General features: G+C 42.7%; 1 protein-coding gene across 14 annotated transcripts in view; it reads right to left on the bottom strand.

The window, feature by feature from the left end:
* The window catches only part of SYNE2 (spectrin repeat containing nuclear envelope protein 2), a 330,781-nt gene that overhangs the window by 78,159 nt on the left and 232,969 nt on the right, over nt 1-19,653 (bottom strand). For all 14 annotated transcript variants that reach the window (XM_004738910.3, XM_004738907.3, XM_045070315.1 and 11 more), the window contains 13 exons: nt 17,052-17,234; nt 15,706-15,834; nt 15,056-15,177; nt 14,552-14,693; nt 13,075-13,206; nt 11,762-11,914; nt 11,430-11,639; nt 10,187-10,288; nt 9,179-9,298; nt 8,831-9,031; nt 7,347-7,520; nt 5,916-6,047; nt 186-382 (listed from right to left, as the gene is read on the bottom strand). In XM_004738910.3, the coding sequence (XP_004738967.1) occupies nt 186-382; nt 5,916-6,047; nt 7,347-7,520; nt 8,831-9,031; nt 9,179-9,298; nt 10,187-10,288; nt 11,430-11,639; nt 11,762-11,914; nt 13,075-13,206; nt 14,552-14,693; nt 15,056-15,177; nt 15,706-15,834; nt 17,052-17,234 (1,997 nt within the window). The remainder of the gene's footprint in view (nt 1-185; nt 383-5,915; nt 6,048-7,346; nt 7,521-8,830; nt 9,032-9,178; nt 9,299-10,186; nt 10,289-11,429; nt 11,640-11,761; nt 11,915-13,074; nt 13,207-14,551; nt 14,694-15,055; nt 15,178-15,705; nt 15,835-17,051; nt 17,235-19,653) is intronic.

Genomic DNA, 19,653 nt, shown 5'->3' with positions numbered 1-19,653 from the left:
AGCAAATCAACCTCAAAGACCCCAGATGGCACTGAGCCCAGAAGAGGGACCCAAGAGCTTTAGATTGTTGACAAATAACCTTGAAACAGGGAGACCGCATGTAAAATCTGGGTGACCACAGGATCCCTCTGAGGTCTTTCTCCACGTGGAAATCTGAGTATTAATCCATCCCTAAGAAAACACACCTGAGCAGATGCTTGAGAAGTGTTTGTAGTCTGTGTAGTTCATGGTCAATTTTTTTGTTTAGGGCCAACCACTGCTCTTCTAGCTTTGCAATCTGGCCCTCTAGTTCAGGACAACTCACGGAGGCCACTAGCTGTTTGCCTTCATTCAGAGTCTGGTAAAGTCGGGCATGCTTTTCATCGATGTTTCTTTTAATTTGCTTAAAAAAAAAAAAGGTAAAGTCACAGAATGAATTATTGAAAAATGAAGCCAGTCAACCTATTCACAAATACCTCATTAAAAACCTCCAGTAGGGGCGCCTGGGTGGCTCAGTGGGTTAAGCCTCTGCCTTCAGCTCAAGTCCTGATCTCAGGGTCCTGGGATCAAGTACCGCATCGGGCTCTCTGCTTGGCAGGGAGCCTGCTTCCTCCTCTCTCTCTCTCTCTGCCTACTTGTGATCCCTCTGTGTCAAATAAATAAATATAATCTTAAAAAAACAAACAAAAAACCTCCAGTAGAGGCTACTGAAGAAAGAGTAACAACACTCTCCCAACCCTTAAGGCTCTTGCCATGTGGCTGAAGAAACACAACTCATGTTTTACTGATCATCTTTCATGATGAGAGTGTCTGACTAACACACTTCTGTGGCACATTTCTTCTGTTCTAGAGACTTACACATACAAACAGAAAACAAAAATTTACAGCTTTAGACCGAAGAGTTAACTTGTCCACCTAAAAGCAAAAACCAAACTGGTAGTCTACAGGGCACGTTCAGCTTGCGGACAAGTTTTGTGTGACCTGAAGATGATCTCTGAAAATCAGGATATTTAATATAGTAATCAGGATTTCCTGTGACTCTGAGAAAACCGGGAGGTCAAGCAACTGGGATGTGGATTCTCACGTGGCACCGATGGGCTGGAGCTGGGTAGCCATGCCTCCTTCAGAAGCGCCCCCTCTCTTCCACACTCACCTGTGGCAGGTCCCCCCTTCCTCACCCCCAGCCAGCCTCCAAATTTCTGTGCCCCTGTCTGGCCCGGGTAAGCACTTTACATGGCAACTAGGTTTGAAGGGGATAAAAAAAAATTTCTTTATTATTGCTTAGGTCCAAAGACTAGGGAAAAATTCATTTCTAGAGTCTTCTAAATGGAAGGATTCAACAGGGAAAGGAGGAAGAGGACTTTAGAAAAAGTCAAAACAGTACATCACTAATCCAACTTCATGAAAAGAAAATCTTTAGAATTGCAATACAATGACCCCCTGAAGAGAACTCTGTCTGAAAGCAATTCTCTCGCACTGCTGGGTTCAGCTAATGACACTTACCTGACAGCTATTTAAATTTCGGTTTAAAAAAATTCTGATCAAAATGTTACTTTGGCTATTTTCCAATTAACTTAAGACTTTCAGAAATTACTAAAAAATTCTACTTGTAATGCCCTTTCCACCACTCCTATCCATAACCCTCTCTTCCCACCTGATCCTGTAGGCATAAATAAAACTTCCAACATTAGTTAAAAAAAAAAAAAAAGTCCTGGGCTCCTGGCTGGCTCGGTCAGAAAAGTGTGTGAATCCTGATCTCGGGGTCATGAGGTTAAGCCCCACATTGGGTGTAGAGATTGCTTAAAAAATAAATACAGCATCCTTTCCTGATTAAAACTCTTTGGAGTGTCAGGATAAAGGAACATTCCTCAAATTCATAAAAACCATCCATGAGAAGCCCATAGCAAATATCATTCTCGACAGAGAAAAGCTGAGAGCCTTTCCCCTATGATCAGGAATAGGACAAGGATGCCCACTCTTGCCACTCTTGTTTAACATAGTACTAGAAGTCCCAGCAACAGCAATCAGACAACAAAAAGAAATACAAGGTATTTAAATTGGCAAAGAAAAAGTCAAACTCTCTCTCTTTGTAGGTATGGTACTTTATGTGGAAAACCCAAAAAACTCAACCCCCAAATTACTAGAACTCATACAGCAATTCAGTAATGTGGCAGGATACAAAATCAATGCACAGAAATCAGTTGCTTTGCTACACACTAACAATGTAACTGTAGAAAGAGAAATTAGGGAGTCGATTCCATTTAAAAGCACCAAAAATCATAAGATACCATGGAATAAACCTAACCAAAGAGATAAAGGATCTATACTCAAGAAACTACAGAATATGTATGAAAGAAACTGAAGACACAAAAAGATGCAAAAACATTCCATGCTCATGGATCAGAAGAATAAACATGGTTAAAATGTCCATGCTGCCAGAGCAACCTATACTTTCAATGCCACCCCTATCAAAATACCAATGGCATTTTTCAAAGTGTGTGAACAAATAATCCTAAAATTTGTATGGAACCAGAAAAGACCCTGAATCACCAAGGAAATGTTGAAAGAGAAAAACAAGCTGGGGGCACCATATTGCGTGAAATGGACCCTCAACTCTATGGTCAACTAATCTTTGACAAAGCAGGAAAAAATACCCAGTGGAAAAAAGTTTCTTCAATAAGTGGTGCTGGGAAAATTGGACAGCTATGTGTAGAAGAATGAAACTCGACCATTCTCTTACACCGTACACAAAGATAAACTCTAAATGGATGAAAGACCTGAATGTGAGACAGAAATTCATCAAAATCCTAGAGGAGAATATAGGCAGTAACTTCTTCGACATCGGCCACAGCAACTTCTTTTAAGATACGTCTCCAAAGGCAAGGGAAACAAAAACAAAAATGAACTTTTGGGACTTCATCAAGATTAAAACCTTCTGCACAGCAAAGGAAACAGTCAACAAAACAAAGAGGGAACCCACGGAGTGGGAGAAGGTATTTGCAAAAGACACTACAGATAAAGGGCTGGTATCCAAGATCTAGAAAGAACTTTACAGACTCAACACCACAAAACACAAATAATCAAGTCAAAAAGTGGGCAGAATACAGGAACAGATACTTCTCCAAAGACGACATATGAATGACTAACAGACACATGAAAAAAATGTTCCACATCATTAACCATCAGGGAAATTCAAATCAAAACCACACTGAGATACCACCTTACAACAGTTAGAATGGCAAAAAACTGACAAGGCAAGAAACAAATGTTGGAGAGGATGTGGAGAAAAGGGAACTCTCTTACACTGTTGGTGGGAATCTAAGTTGGTGCAGCCATTTTGTTAAACAATGTAGAGGTTCCTCAAAAAGTTAAAAATAGAGCTACCCTCTAACCCAGCAATTGCACTACTGGGTATTTACCCTAAAGATACAGATATAGTGAAAAGAAGGGCCATATGCACCCCGTGTTCTTAGCATCAATGTCCACAATAGCCAAACTGGAAGGAGCTGAGATGCCCTTCAACAGACAAATGGATAAAGAAGACATGGTCCATACATACAATGGAGTATTACTCAGCCATCAGAAAGGATGAATACCCACCATTTGCACTGACATGGATGAAACTGGAGGGGATTATGCTAAATGAAAGAAGTCAAGCAGAGAGAGTCAATTGCCGTATGTTTTCACTTATTTGTGGAACATAAAAACAGCACAAAGGACAGGAGGAGAAGGAAGAAAAAATGAAGCGAGGGAAATCAGAGCAGGAGACAAACCACGAGGCACCAAGGACTCCTGGAAACAAACTGGGGATTTCAGAGGGAGGGGGGGTGGTGAAGGAAGGGGTGAGCCTGCTGGTGGGTATTAAGGAGAGCATGGACTGCATGGAGCACTGGGTATTATACGCGAACAGTGAATCATGGGACCCTACACCAAAAACTAATGATGTACTGTAGGGTGACTAACACAACATCAAAAAATATTAAAAATTTTTAAAAAATCTTAAAAACAACAAAAGAATTCTAATTTTCTAAGCCTTTAGTGCAAGACCTTCATCTTTAGTGTATCTCTGAGAAGTTTTTGTTTGTCTGTTTTAAGAAGATTTTATTTATTCCTTTGAGAGAACGAGCAAGCACAAGCAGGGGGAGCAGCAGGCAGAAGGAGAGGGAGAAGCAGGCTCCCCTGTAACAGGGAGCCCGACATGGGGCTCCATCCCAGGACTCTGGGATCATAACCTGAGCAGAAGGCAGATGCTTAACTGACTGAGCCACCCAGGCACCCCTAGTGTAGCCCTGAGAAGTTTTAGTTATGCCATTTTATACACCGGACAGACTGTGATGGCTACTCAGCCCATAAGGTGCAGAGACAGCATTTAACAAGGATCATTCAACTCCAGGGGCCACAAAGGCACCACGGTTCATGGCCCACTGATAGATACAAATCTCTCCATGACGCAGAGGACCGAGAATGACCTAAGGAAATCTGTAAGTGAGATGGGCTTGACAAGACATCGGCCTTTTCGGCCTGGCAAATTTATTTAAAAGTCTTAGAACGATTTCACTTAAAAAAATATCTAAATTTAACAGAATCACAGGTTGCAATTTATTTATTTTAAAGATTTTAATTTATTTGACAGAGAGAGATCACAAGTAGGTGGAGAAGCAGGAGGAGGTGGAAAAGCAGGGGGAGGTGGAAAAGCAGGGGGAGGGGGGAAGCAGGGGGAGGTGGAAAAGCAGGGGGAGGGGGGGAAGCAGGCCCCCTACTGAGCAGAGAGCCCTATATGGGACTCGATCCCAGGACCCTGGGATCATGACCTGAGCTGACCTAACCCACTGAGCCACGCAGGCGCCCCTCACAGGTTGCAATTGAAGGGACACAATCACTTCTGGGGAAATCATTAGTCTTCTACGAGGAGGTTTAAAATGCTGTTTTCCCCTGCATTCTTTCAGCTATTCAGTGGGTACATCGAATCCTGAGGCTAACAAAGAATTAAGCAGCAGCTTCCTGCCCCCAGAGGATTCAGATTTATCTCTGTTATGCTCAATATAGTGACACGGCAAAGAGATCAATTGTCCCTTTCCAGGCACCTAGCCAGCACAACTACAGCGTCACTGCCTCTGGAAAATGTTCCTTCTAGGAATTGAAATGCTTCTGAGGAAGGGCAGGGTCCTGCCAAGTACTTTATGCATTTTCTATCCCAGAGTCTACTCAGGCAACACACCTGCTTTTGAAGTTCTGAAGTGGACGTCCGAGTGCCACCTCCAGTCGCACAGCTCAGATGCTGACGACATATATTCCACAGTTAGAACTAAGTGATTTAGGTTTTCTGTCGAGAAGACTTAAAACTCATTTTTACCTTGGTCGTGATCTCAGTGCCACTCGAAAGCAGTTTTAAGGTGCTCTCTTTTCTATGGCATCTAGATTGGAGGCACAAAGACTTTGAAGATAATACTACTTAATGTTGCACAAGAAAAATTTTGTATGAAGTCCTTTTAGAATGCTGGTGTCAGGGAACAGATTATTGCCTCTTTCACGGGCTGTGTCCCAACAGGGCTTTGCTGAAGAAAACCCAATATAGGTTTAGAGGCCCCTGCTCTAGAAAGCTCTTTCTGTACTTTAACTTGTTTCCATACCCACTGACACCCACCTCCTGAGACAGGGAGAACCAGCCCGATTACCTACATTCCACAAATAAAGAAAGAGAGACTTGGGAGACAAAAGGGTGACACAGGGACAGACGAGAGCCAGGACTCAAACCCAGGACCTCCACCCTAAAGCAGACTGAGGCTACACGGAGCAGCCCGAAGCCCAATCCACAGTTTCCCGGTGGAGGTCTAACGGTGAGCGGTGTGATGCACTTCCATTCAAACCACTCACCTCCAAAGGTGAGTGATTTGGTCAAAGCAAAAGAAAACACCAAGTGATGGGAGCAAAATTACCTGGTAAAATGAAATTCTTTCTGCTAATCTTTCCTCTGTTTCTTCCACCAAACTCACAGAGGGCAACGTAGATACCAGGATTTCCAGATCCTTTTCAAGAGATGTATAGTTTTCATCAAATTCTTCCCATTTCTAGAGAATCAAGAATGTAACGTCAGTGGGAGTCCTTTTCTAGAATAGTTCTAGACAATGGCCAAATTAACCTTAAGAATAAAAATGAACTAGGAGACCATACAAAATTAAAACACAGATTCCAGGGGTTTCTGAGAGATATAAGCCACCCTTACAAGAGCTCAAGGTCTAATGCAAAACCATTCCATTGTCTTTGTGGAGACGGTTTCAAAAAATCCAGTTGGCACATTTTATGCTTGTCTCATCAAACCAAGTAGGGACTAGTATAATTAAGTTAAAGGGATACTCTAGGCATACACACCTCTGGAAGACTTCAGAGCTGGAAGAGAGCCTTTCGTTTACTTGGAAAGGAAGGGGCTGACTTCTTAACAGAGGCTCCTCTAAGCTTACATCCCCCCTCCCTGCTCCAACCCCCAGCCCACTGACCATTACCCAACTGTGCTGCTAAGAGCATAATTCCACTGTCGGGGGAATGTGGGCTTACATTTCATCAGGGGAGGACTATCTTCTTAGCCCAAGTCTTGCCTTATCCTAGTTCTCTTTGTGTCTACAGAGGCCCACCATCAGGATCTCAGCACACTAGACAACTGACTTATAGACACTAAGTATTACCTGTTGGAAAAATAACCCCCTTATTAATTCTCCTATTTACTGAAGTAGTGGGTCACTCTGCTATGCGGGGCACTCTTTGGGCTCAGAGGGTCTCTTTTTTTAATACCATGAGATACTGCTATAAATATCAATTTGACAAACTAGTCAGAAAATTCATTTCATTAGCATAAAATAACATGATCACATAATAAAGCTGGATAGTCCCTTGCTTTTTGGTTGTTTCCTTAAAGGGCTACCATCCACTGTGTTTAAGAAGTTAAAGGAGAAAACCTTAAAACTGAGAGAGAACTTCATGCAAACAATTTTCTTCTGTGAACTGGGATAAGACTCTCAGGGGTGCACTTCAGCCTGTCCTCTTCGGGAAGAGCTGTTTTGGAACCACTGACTAAGCTTCATGTGGAAGATTTCATTCAGGATCTTACAGTGCTCTTGATTTTATTTGCACACAGACCGAGAAGGTGGGAAGATGCTGGGTCATTCCCTAATGTATGTATGAGAAATATTTCACTCAGGGAGTAGCAGTCAGAGCTAGAACAGGCATCCACACTCCTCATTGTTAGTTCCCATTTAACGCCAGCTTCATGATAAATAGAGGTTTCTGGACACTGGGAGGCGGTAGTTAAATATCCGGGCTTATGTACAAATATCCAGGCTTATGTACAAGGTTTATAAAACCCAAATAAACACCTGTAGCAAATTCTGCAGCTTTATTCCACACTGGTGTGACTTTTCCTCCAGTAATTTAACTTCTTTTATTTGTTCTGCCCCAAACATCTCTTTCTTTTGCAATAAAGAAGGAAGCATTTTATTGGCGTATGTTCGGATCAACAGCATGTCAGCAACAAGCTTCTGGAAAAAAAGCTGTAAAATGAACAAGGTTTTCAGATTTATTTATTTCTGCACTGTGAGAACTTACAGACCAAATTACTTCCACCTTTTATACAGTTATATTTGCTTTTTAATCCCAAATCCCATGATAGCCATGTAGAGTGAAACATTTAAGAAAAGAAAAAAGAAAATTGTGTACCCTTTAGTCTTTAGTGGCATTTTAACAAATCATGAAGAAAAATCATCGTAGGTAACATTTTCCACAAAACGGTCCATGTAAAAGGGCAAACATTATTAGTCAATTTCAATTTTTCCAGTGAGAGCATCCTAAATCCGTTACTGAGTTTTAAGAAACTTTACAGAAAGGTAGGTATGTGGCTGATGTATTTCAAGACAATAAAATGGAGGGATAGATGCGTGAGCCCGAGAAGCCCACACACGGAACAGCCAGAGGTTCCTACACTATGGCTTGATTTTCTATTTAATGAAATGGACAAATAAAGGGAATTTGTTGACAAGGTCTCTTGGGATCCTGGGATGTAAAAACTCCCAGGTTAATACTTTAAGAACCTTTACAGAGGAAGGCTTTGCTTCACATGGTTGTCCTCCACCTATAGTCAGCCGCCCCTTCTAAGTGGAGGAACTTACGTGAATACCTTCTATTTCTTTGAAGAAGATACAGTGAAGGTTTAGAACAGCATCCAGCATAGGTCCCAACACACTGTGAATATTCACAGTATTCTCCTTTCTCCCTCCATTCTTTATAGAATATTTACCTCTGAAGTTCTTAGACTAAGGTCTACTTGTCACAAGCCTAGACTTCTTTAGGCAGGAACTATCTTACATTTATTACATCACCACTTACATTATTACAGGGGTTTAGTTTGTGATCATGAGGTTTCTGTTTAATAAATGAGTGGAAAACTGAAAGAGTTATTGTAGCTTTACCCTAGGTATACATTTCTGTCCGGAGGTACAGAGGTATTTCTTGTGGTCTCAGTTCTCAGGAAAGCCTTCCCTAATTTTCTGAATTCAATTTCTCCTCTTAAATGCTCTGAAGGCACATATCTCAATTTTAAATCTATCTGAAGGACTCCTTCATAAATATGCCTTATCTTTCAACCAAAAGTTCCAGGAATGTAAGGAAATGTGTCTGTTTCCATTCAATCATGTTCTAAGAGGTTAGCAGGGTTCCTCGTGTACTGGGAGCCCTCTAATAGATGTCTGTCAAAACGACGAGTGAATGAACCAATGATCAATGGATATTTCACCGAGGAAGAAAATGGATGCTAAGTCAGAACGACTTAAAAGTCTATGAAAAGGTAATCTGACCCGTGTCTTACCTTGTGATTCTGTATTTGAGCCTGTAAGGCAGCTTTACTCTTGGTTTGCTGTAAGTGGTTGTGCGCAAGCTTTTCCTTCCCAATGTCCACGAGTTCTGCCATGCCTCGCAACAAGGCATCTTGCTGGCTCTCCGTGATGAAAGGGCTGCTCAGTTCCATGTACCTGGCTCTCAGGATTCCCCACATACTGTCAAGTAAATCCTGAAAAGAAAAAGCGTCTTTATCCAGTCATGAAAATAATCCAAATGAGAGAATGAATCTAAACTCCCTTCATGGAAGAAGCAAGTCAAGTCTTCCTCCTTATAATCACAGGAATTCCCTGACTGAATGTTTTCCACTCAGACACACCTCTAGTTTGTAGACCTCTTGCAATAAAACACAAGGTAAACGAAGCCTCTCCCCTTCGTCTCTTAGCTTTGCCACTCGGTTCTCGGAGTTCCGCAGCTCCACTGTGCACGCGTCTGCCTTCTAAAGTGAGAGACGACACAGAAAGGTAAAATCCTTTAATGAGTCAGAGAGGTACATATATTCATTTTAAAAGAATTAAACAGCACAGACAAAAAAAAAAAAAAATCAGGGAAACATGAAAGTCCCGCTTCTCTTCCCTCACCTCCTGCTTCTGCCGAAGAGCCCCAGCTGACGATCTGATCTCAGCCCGTCTGACGCTCACCCCAGCAGAGGCATCCGTGCCCACCCTCACACTCGCTGATGCACCTCCGGCGTCCTCACCCAGCAGCTTCTCAGCCGCTCTTCTCATCAGCACCAACACCTGACTCCTCTTAGCCTTTGACGCACAGTAGGCCACTGGAAGGCCCCCCACTGCTTTTGTAACCATCAGCTCTTAATGGCTTTGGGGCTGTGTAAGGGTTTCTGATTCAGGCAGTGCTACCTGGCCCATCCTTGAGTATTTATATACATATTTATTTCTTTGCACTTGTCTTCCTTAGGATAAGGCCAGTCCAATGCCTAGAGCGGTGTCTGAACATAGTAGGTGCTCAATGAATACTTGCTAAGTGAATGAAGGAAGTGAAACTGCTGTGGGTGCATAACCCAGTGACCCTGAGAAGCCGGATGGGGACGGATCACCGCCCCTCCCGAGAGAAGGAGGGGTCTCCTTTCCCAACACCCTCACCGACATGGCACAAACTTACACTTCTGCCCAGTTGGGAGGGGACAATGGTCTTGTGTTGGTTTAATTTACTCTTTTAACTTACTGGTTCCACATAAATCGTTTTCATTTTTATCTATTTACTTAAGCCTTGCCAATGCTCACAAAGGAAGTGATTTAGAAGACAGCTTCCGCACAAAACTCTTCATTCCCGGGGTAGATCGGTTTAACTATTTTGACTTGATTACCTGAAGCTGTTCATCAATACTCTGGCCACTAATTTCATTCAAAGACTGCTGTAAAGATGTTTTATATTTACTAAGTTGATCGTACAGTCGCTTTATTTCATTCTGCATAGGAAGATAAATTCAGGAAAACAGTTAAGAGTCTCATTTTGGCTTTCAGTACCTTTTCTTAAAATTTACTTGTCCTTTAATATTTGTGCTACCAGGAGTTTCAAACATGGACCAAAATAAAGGACTCCCCGTGTCACCATCACCTTTAACAATCACTGACTTGTAGCCGGTGGTCTCTGCTCTGTCTCCTCCCCCTGAGCTTTCCTGACTGTACCTGATTTCCCTCCCCTCATATTTTTTGAAACAAATCCCAGACATTTTATTTCATCAGTGTAAGTGTCTCTTTAAAAGAGTCTTCCCTCTAAAAATACTACAGATCAACAATAATTCCTTAGTACTATTAACTGTCAGAACAGGTTCACATTTCTCTAATTGCCTGTGATTTTTCTTTTTGGTTTGTTTGAATTGGAATCTAAATGAGGTCCAATAGGTTGAAATGGGCTAACAGCAGCAGGCATCTCCAAGCACCTCTTTTTTGTTCCTGGGATTTGGGGTGGGATCGTGGAAAAACTAGGTCTTTTTTCCTACGCAGCTTCCCACCGTCTGGATGGGGCTGACCGCCCTCCCACTGTGCTGCTCCAAACACTCTTCTTTCCTTGGGTCTCTTTTACTTGGATTCGAGAGGCCTCATCAGACTGAGGTTTGATTTTATGGGCGAGACCCCTTCGTAAATGGTGTTGTGTTTCACTTCTTTTCCTCTAGTTAGGAAGCCACTAAAATCGTCTCTAGTTAGGAAGCTAGTAAAATCGTCTGTTGCCTCAAGTCTCCCCTTCAAGCCACAAAAGACAAGAGCCAGATGAATCTACCTGAAACACACACAGACTGTCCTTCCTTTGCTCAAAAACTTTAATGGCTCCCTGGTACCTAGAATCCTCCTGTATGACGCTCATTAACAGCTAAGTGTAACACAGGAAAGAAGCTGTGTTAGGTCGACCTAACAAATTCATACCGCAACTCTGGGAAGGACCTCGCTTTCAAATAAACGGTCTCCAACCACGTGCAGCAGGAACTAACCTAGAAACCCTCCCAGAGAGACCGTCAACAATCCCTATTCACAAATGCCACCAAGAATGATGGAATTAACGGAAATTAACCTAAAACAGTGCCAAAGAAAGCCAAGTGCCTAGCTCCGTACCTGGTAACTGCGGTTATAGTCCAGGCCAGCTTTCAGGGACTTGCTTTTAGCAGTGGCTGTGGCCTGGGTGTGCTCCAGGTAGACTTGGAGGTTGTTGAAACATTCAAGAAACAAACTGGTGTTGCTCCCGGGCCAGGCCATGGCTTTCACAAGGTCATTCTTTTTGTCACCCATAGCTAAGTAAAGTTTTTTCAACTCAAGAGCCAGCGTCTGCGAAGAGAGGAAGGAAGACACAGGGAATGGACTCTAATCTTAAAAGGCTTCTTCTTGGGCTTAAATGGTGGGCTGCCTGTAGCAATGGGCCGGCACTGGGCTTGCTGGAAATTCCCTACCTCATAGTGCACCTGCTGTGCACAGACATCCCCTCTGAAGAGCCCAGGTGTCTGCAGTGTCTCCTCCACACTGCCAAGGCACTGACTGAGGGTCAGAAAGAGCTCAAATAACTTTTTATCCAAATTTATGTATGTTTCTTCTGTCAGGTTTTCCTGAATCAGGAGGAAAAAAGAAAAAGTAAAATCATTAGGATTTTACTTTCCTATGCCTAAATTTTCCCTGATTTCTGTTGAAGATTACAAGTTACACTTTTTTTTTAAGATTTTTTTTTTTAAATTGGACAGAGATCACAAGTAGGCAGAGAGGCAGGCAGAGAGAGAGAGAGAGGAAGGGAAGCAGGCTCCCCACTGAGCAGAGAGCCCGACGCAGGGCTCGATCTCAGGACCCTGGGATCATGACCTGAGCCGAAGGCAGAGGCTTTAAAGCACTGAGCCACCCAGGTGCCCCACAAGTTACACTGTTTTAAATGTGGTTGTTTTGAAAACTTCCTGAAGTAGGTAGAAGAACAAATAACTAAAATGAAGATGAAGAAGTACGACTCCAAGGGGGGGACCTAGGGTGGTGCCATGGTGCCCTGGTGAGTTCGGGAGCCACAGATCTCCTTATGTTTTAGCATAAGCTGCTGCAGCCACCTCTTTCTCTTAACCCATGATCACCTTGAATTCTTGACCAGTTACAAGTAATTTAGACGCAAGCCAAAGCTCGAATGAGCCCCATGTGGGCTCTGGTTCCTACCGTCTTCTCTGGTGGAAACCGCACACGACCCAGCATACCATTTCAACATTAAATCTAGTCAAGGTTGTAAATCTTGTCAATACTCCCCTTCTTCCTCCCCCTTCCAATCACAGAGCACTGCTGCAGACAATACTAATCAACAATCATCCTGGTTGGGGGCACCTGGGGGGCACAGTTGGTTAAGCATCCACTTGATTTGGCCTCAGGTCATGATCTCAAGAGTCCTTGGGACGGAGCCCCATGTCGGGCTCTGTGCTCAGTACAGAGTCGGCTTGTCCCTCCCCCACTCTCTTTCTCTATCGCTAAAATAAACAAATATATCTTAAAACAACAACAACAACAAAAACACAATGCTGCTTGTTCCTGGCAATCCTGGACGTGGGTTCAGAAGCCTTTGTACACAATGATTAGGCAGCCACTACCAAATGTGAGCTGGAAAGAGATTCTATTTGCAATTCTAGGATCCACTCCATTATGAGTCTACTGTTTATTCAATAAAGACAATTCTGACTAATTCACAGCGTCCCATTTCCTTTCTTTGATACAGCCATGAGGAAAATACATGTGACGTTGCTACCTGGGTCTGCAGATTACTGGCTTCTTGACGCAGGTCTTCCAGCTGTATGGTGTATATTTTCAATTCTTCAGTTGTGGGGTATCTAAAGTTATACACACTCACACTGGGCAGAACACTCATATTTGTGGCAACCTATATGAAAAAGGGGAGCCTTGTTACAATTTGAGATCCTGGCGATGTTAACAGAAAACAGCAAAATGGCCTTCACGTGTTACTGTCACATCAGGCTTTCTGCTACCCTGTCACCTGTCAGACAAAACAGTTAAATCTTAAATATTGTGGACAGGTTTGAAAGGTCATGAAAAGCTACTTAGACACTTGAGGATCCATTTAGGTATCAAAATGGGGGGAAATAAAGCATCCCTTGAAAAACGGAGTACAATCATTAATCATTAATCTTTCAATTTAGTAGCAATACCCCTCACGTGATGAGGTGAGCTGTTTCTCTTCCCATTTAGGGGGGGCCCCCGGTATACAGCCAACTCTTGGAATACAGCACAGTCACCTCCAGGGACATATCTGCCTCCTGAATTATTACCGAGAAGTTAAATAAGTATTAAAAATGCGCTGCGATTTTAGCAGAGAGAAAGTTTCAGACTGGAACATGAGTAAGGGCGAAGCTCACGGTGCGGCAGTATCTGACTCTGCTTGGGGGAAAGAACTCTTGAGGACGTTCTACTTTGGAAAGAGAACCACATACGTGTTACGGTGTGTGTGACAAGGAGAAACCGAGACTGAAGCAGTCTTGGTTTAATTCAACCTTAACAGGTTACAGAAGGTTCTCGGGAGAATACAGCTGAAAAGTTCCCACCAGACTGGAGAACTGGGAAAAGGACTGGTCACATCTGCCTGGGCAGCATGAGGGCAAAGCTGAAGGCAGAAGAGCTTGACTGCTGTGAGCAACAGGGCTATTCTGCTCATGGGCTCCCTGGTTAGACAGAAATCCAGCCGCAGCTGGAGTGGTCCGAATAAAACCTGCCAAGGCAGTAAGAGCGCGTGCTGGTGGAATGCAGGTACCGCTGGCAACGGGGGCTGGTACACCAGAATGCAAATTAGCTCTTGATAAAGGGATGACAGTAATACAGCGCTGTTTTTACAGTGTTTTGTTTTTTTTTAAAAAAACTTCTATTATTCATTCCTTTATTCATTTAACATATCGAAACTGCGATTTGATCATGTGAACCAGGCGGGCATACCACCCAATGGGAAACACAGACAAAGCAACAGGCACACAGGACGCTAAGAGCCGTGATTAGGGAAGCTCGGGGTGCCACAGAAGCATGAAGGAGTGGCCTTTACTGCAGGATTTCCAGGAGGGCGAAAAGGGGTGAGTCAAATGAAAAATGCACTTGAATTCTTCGCTTTCTGTAAATAAAGGACTACGTAATACAGAAGGGAGATGTGTATGTGATGAATGTTTGTTGCATTTTCAAAGATCAACGTGCTTATTAGTTATACTGTGTAGGCATGTACTGACCTGAGGCTGCACCTGCTTAGGTAGCGGGAGCCCGAGTTTTGATGAGAGTTCGTGATGTAAATATTGCCACTTATCCCCACTGTGGCCCTGAGCTGACAAGACAGAGTCTGGAGCATCGTTTTCAGGGTTTGATGCCCGAATGCTGTTAAAGAAAAATAAAAAGGTGAAAAGGATCATCAACATACAGAAATTTTATTACATTCAGCAGTGTTTTACAAGTGATTTAAAAAGAAATGCTCTTGGGATGCCTGGGTGGCGCAGTTGGTTGGACGACTGCCTTCAGCTCAGGTCATGATCCCGGAGTCCTGGGATCGAGTCCCACATCAGGCTCCCAGCTTCATGGGGAGTCTGCTTCGCCCTCTGACCTTCTCCTTGCTCATGCTCTTTCTCACTGTCTGTCTCTCAAATAAATAAATAAAATCTTTAAAAAAAAAAAAAAAAGAAATGCTCTTAACTCTCCCACCCATAGAAGTTGCTGAACGTCCAACTCTAAAAATGTTTTACCTTTCAGATGACTGCTGAGTTGTATCTTTACCAGGTTGGCAATGCTGGGGCCACATTTTCTTGGCATTATTTTCGATGAGTTTGATGAAATCTTTCTGTTCCATTGGTTTTAACTCCAGAACCTACAATTGGGGGAGATTCAAGTGGTCCAAAGTTTTCAATTAGTGGTCAGTGGTTTCTTCTGTTGAGATCTCATTCTGAGCCACTTCCTCAATTATTAGTTACTACTTCCTTTTCTTGCTTGCTTATTCTCATTAACTTTTACGTCTCAAAAACCTACTTAAAATGTTCACAGAATGACCAAATATATATACAATACATATTACACACGTGGAATATTCCCCAAAGTATGTCAACACATTTTGAAACAATAGGGGGAGAGATGTTACAGTTACAGAAGCAAGTTCACCTTGAAGGTATTTGCTTAGTTTGAAATAAGGTGCAAGTTAATGAAGTAGCAAAGTCAGAGCCCCCACCTGCAGAAGACGAAAGCAAAGCAGCCCATACCGCACACGCTCAATACGCAGTAACACCTGGATACCACACTTTCCATCCAGGCACATAAGAAAACACCCCAATGGCAGTTTGGTACTTAGTTCAAAGGAAGAGTCCATGCAAAGCTTTATTCCTATCCTTCTATCTGCAATTACCTGTTGCTGCTGGAAATCTCTTTGTCTGCCGAACTGTGGCCTTTCGGTTACAATAGATTCAAATGCAGAAAGGTTATCTGGTTGGAGATCGTTTTGATGCTCTGAAGGTCTCTTTAGAATGGCAGAATGCTGCAAAAAATTTTATGATGGTGGGGTATTTAAAAAAAAAAAAAGACTCACTTTATTTCAGTTCTAATAATGAGACTACATGATGGACAAGTTTTATATAAAGTAAGTGACTGTATTTTCGTATTTACTGTAATTATATGCTATGATTTCATGTACTTATTTCAAAACAACTGCAAAAAACCATTGTATTTGATGATGTGGTCCTCCTGTTTCCTCAGTGTAATTCATCCAATGAATTACTAAAAGCCAGGAAATGTATTGCTTTTCTGTTTTAAGAACAAAGTAAAAAAAAAAACCAAAAACAAAAAACCAAAAGATAGTTATGCTTATGCATTCAAACTTCCCTTATGTCCAGAATCTTTGTTTAAAAAGAGAGAACACAGGAGGATGAAAGGAGAACTTTGAAGCCTGTGTATATCCAGCCAATCTTATTTCTGTGACTGTAAGTTCTCTGAGTGGGAACCACCATCTCCTAAGTACAGACACAACTCTCACATAGTAAGACCCTACTCATAGATGTGTATCTGCATTTATAAACACAGAAGTCTTTTCAAAGTCTCAAGAACACTGTAACTGTAGGATACTTTGATCAGCATATATATTTGTAAATGAGTAACAAGAAGGACCGTGGAAACACATTTTAAATTCCTGATATCAAATCTTAATCTTCTTAAGAGCTTTATTTTCCAGTCAACCAGAATCACAAATTTTCTTTAAAACTTACCCTTCCTTTAAGAAGAAGGCTTCCACTGCCTCATTACTAGCAAGAACCATCCAACCAATCAAACCAACCCAAACCAAACCTACACTGTCACCAACAGCAGCCCAGGTAGGAAAACCACAAGGTAAAATGGGACCAGGAACAAGAGTCAACATGGCCATCCCTTCTAGCTTTAAGAGGCTCCATCTTGGGGCGCCTGGGTGGCTCAGTGGGTTAAAGCCTCTGCCTTCAGCTCAGGTCATGATCTCAAGGTCCTGGGATCGAGCCCCACATCGGGCACTCTGCTCAGCGGGGATCCTGCTTCCCCCTCTCTCTCTGCCTGCCTCTCTGCCTACTTGTGATCTCTCTCTCTCTGTTTAAAAAAAAAAAAAAAAGGCTCCATCTTCCGTACTCCGTGGAATTCTTCAGTAGCCGTTTCACCACCTCTGCCAGACTCCTTCCTGGTAGCTGTCCCATATCATCCACCCCCACACCCCTGCATGTGGCCGTGTTTTACCTGGTCTTCGCTGTGTTTCTCCTGAAGCATGATCTGGACTTTTTCCAAATTGCACTTCACAGTCTTTAGTTTCACAGACAGAGCTTCAGCCTCCTGCTGAGTGGCCCCACTGTCTCCCGGCCCTCGATCTTTGCAGCTCTCCAGCAGGGAGGCGACCTTGTGCTCGATCTCTGTTAGCATGGCCTAGGAAACACAGTCACTGGAGTGTTCATGGTTTTGGTCTTGAACAAGCATTACACTCTAAAATGAGCTAGATTCCCTCTGTCTACCTAGTATATGTAATAAGTATCAGAACCACAGATTAGAAGGGACCTTGGGAAAGCAACAACAATTTCCACGTAATTCTTGAGCTTTCGGACGGGGGTACAACCAAACCAATCTCAAACTACAGATGTCACCCTCCAAAATAATCTAAAATCAGTGACTCTATAATCCCTTTAGAAAATACAGTTGAATGTAACCAGCATAGCACAGTGGTTAAGAACAGACACTGGTTGGCTCAGTCAGAAGAGCACGTGACTCTTGTAGAGTAGTGAGTGCGAGTCCCATGTTAGATACAGAAATTACTTAGATGAACAAACAAACAAACTTAGAACAAAAACAAAAACACAGACACTGGAAGTCGACTGAGTTCAGATCCCACTTAGCAGCTGGGTAAACCTGAACACCTTACCGTGCATGAATGGGCCTTCAGGTCATCTGCAAAATGGGGGTACTAACAGAACTTACCTTCTAGGGTTACTCGGAGGAAATAGGAGTTAAAGTCCATGCACTCTGGCCAGTGCTTGACACACAGTCTATGCTATTATTTTTCCACGCCTCCCCCCATCCCAAACTTTCCTAACCTTTTCCTGTTCCAATCCAAGAGTCGAGTCGTAATAATAGCAAAAGAATTTCACAGAACCCTTGGAAGGTTCCTTCCCTTCTCTTTTTCAAGTTAAATAAACTTCTAAAATATCAGAAGAAGATGACAGAAGAAGTAATTTGGAACCTAAAACACTTAGTCATTGATACAACTGGCCAACTTACACACGGATCTAAAAATAAATCCGCTAGATGAAGTAAGTTTCCCTGTAAGTCACCGTCACTGTATTCTTCCCCAACAGGTCGAGCCAGCCCTCCTCTGGGACTTTGTAGCCCAAGCGGTCACGCCAACTGGCTGAGTACACACCAAGCAATAGCAGCATTTGGAGTCCCACTTCAGCACTGGGGTTGTGTGCGCTAAAACTTGCTCGACTAGGAACAAGTTCCGCTCTTTGAGAGAAACTGAAGGAGACACTATGCTTAAAACACATTTTCAGGGGTGCCTGGGGGGCTCAGTGGGCAGAACATGTGACTCCTGATCTTGGGGTTATGAGTTTGAGCCCCACAGTAGCTGTATACATTACTTAAAGAAATCTCAAAAAAACAAAAAACACGGGCACTTGGGTGGCTCAGTCCTTAAGCGTCTGCCTTCAGCTCAGGTCATGATCCCAGGATCCTGGGGTCAAGCCCCGAATTGGGCTCCCTGCTCAGCGGGGAGTCTGCTTCTCCCTCTGCCTCTACCCCTCCCCCCCGTTCGTTCTCTCTCTCTCTCTAATAAACAAAATCTGTAAGAACAAAACCAAAATTTTCAAAGAATGTATCCTTGTAACTCCATTATCCAAGCAAACTACCTGTATCCTCTACAGACTCCTCTACACTTAACACGTAATCATAGATTTTACAGTGGCTACAGAGTGTATTACAATTTTGTGCTCCTTTTTTCCATGTAGCTATTTTAGGTATACTTTATAATTTTACACGTGTCTATAGACATATGCTTCATGATTCCCACTTTGCTAGCTGCAAGTGGATATTCCGTGATTCATGTAACTTCCTTATTGGGAAGCCTTTAAGCTGGTTCCAGTCCTTCACATGTGTCATTAACACTGCCACAAATATTTTTCTTTCTGGGTTATTTTCAGAGGGTACATTTAAAGTAATGGTGTTATTAGGTCAAATAAGATGGACATTGTATATTCTGATACCTGACCTCCCCAAACACTGAGACAATCACAGAATAGTGCACCCAGAGTTTTCCAGGATGATATAATTTTTGCCAAGGCAACATGGGAACAAAACAACAGCTGTTTTGGTTCACATGTTCTTAACAATCAAGGCTGAACAATTTCTTCTCAAATATTAAATGACCAAATATAGTTTTTTTCTTGACTGATCTGTTTGCTCCTGTCCTTTGGACATGTTCCCACTGGAAACTTCATGTTTTCCACAGGAAGGCTTTTTATATATATATCAATATTAAGTTTTATGTGCCATGATGTTCTACAAATAAGCCAAAGATGGCCCCTCTCTGGGTCCCTATGTTGCTTATTTTTTTTTAAAAAGACTTCATTTATTTGACAGAGAGAGACACAGTGAGAGAGGGAACACAAGCAGGGGAAGTGGGAGAGGAAGCAGCAGGCTTCTTGCTGAGCAGGGAGCCCAATGTGGCGCTAAATCCCAGGACCCTGGGATCATGACTGAACCACCCAGCACCCCTCTGGGGCTTACTTTTTTTTTTTTTTTTTAAAAGATTTTATTTATTAATTTGACAGAGAGAAATCACAAGTAGACAGAGAGG

The sequence above is a fragment of the Mustela putorius genome, unplaced genomic scaffold (genome assembly GCF_011764305.1).
Source record: "Mustela putorius furo isolate JIRA1106 unplaced genomic scaffold, ASM1176430v1.1 tig00000129_pilon_pilon_pilon, whole genome shotgun sequence".
NCBI lineage: Eukaryota > Metazoa > Chordata > Mammalia > Carnivora > Mustelidae > Mustela > Mustela putorius.
Note: the sequence above shows the minus strand (reverse complement) of the source record. Positions and strands in the feature narration are given on the sequence as shown.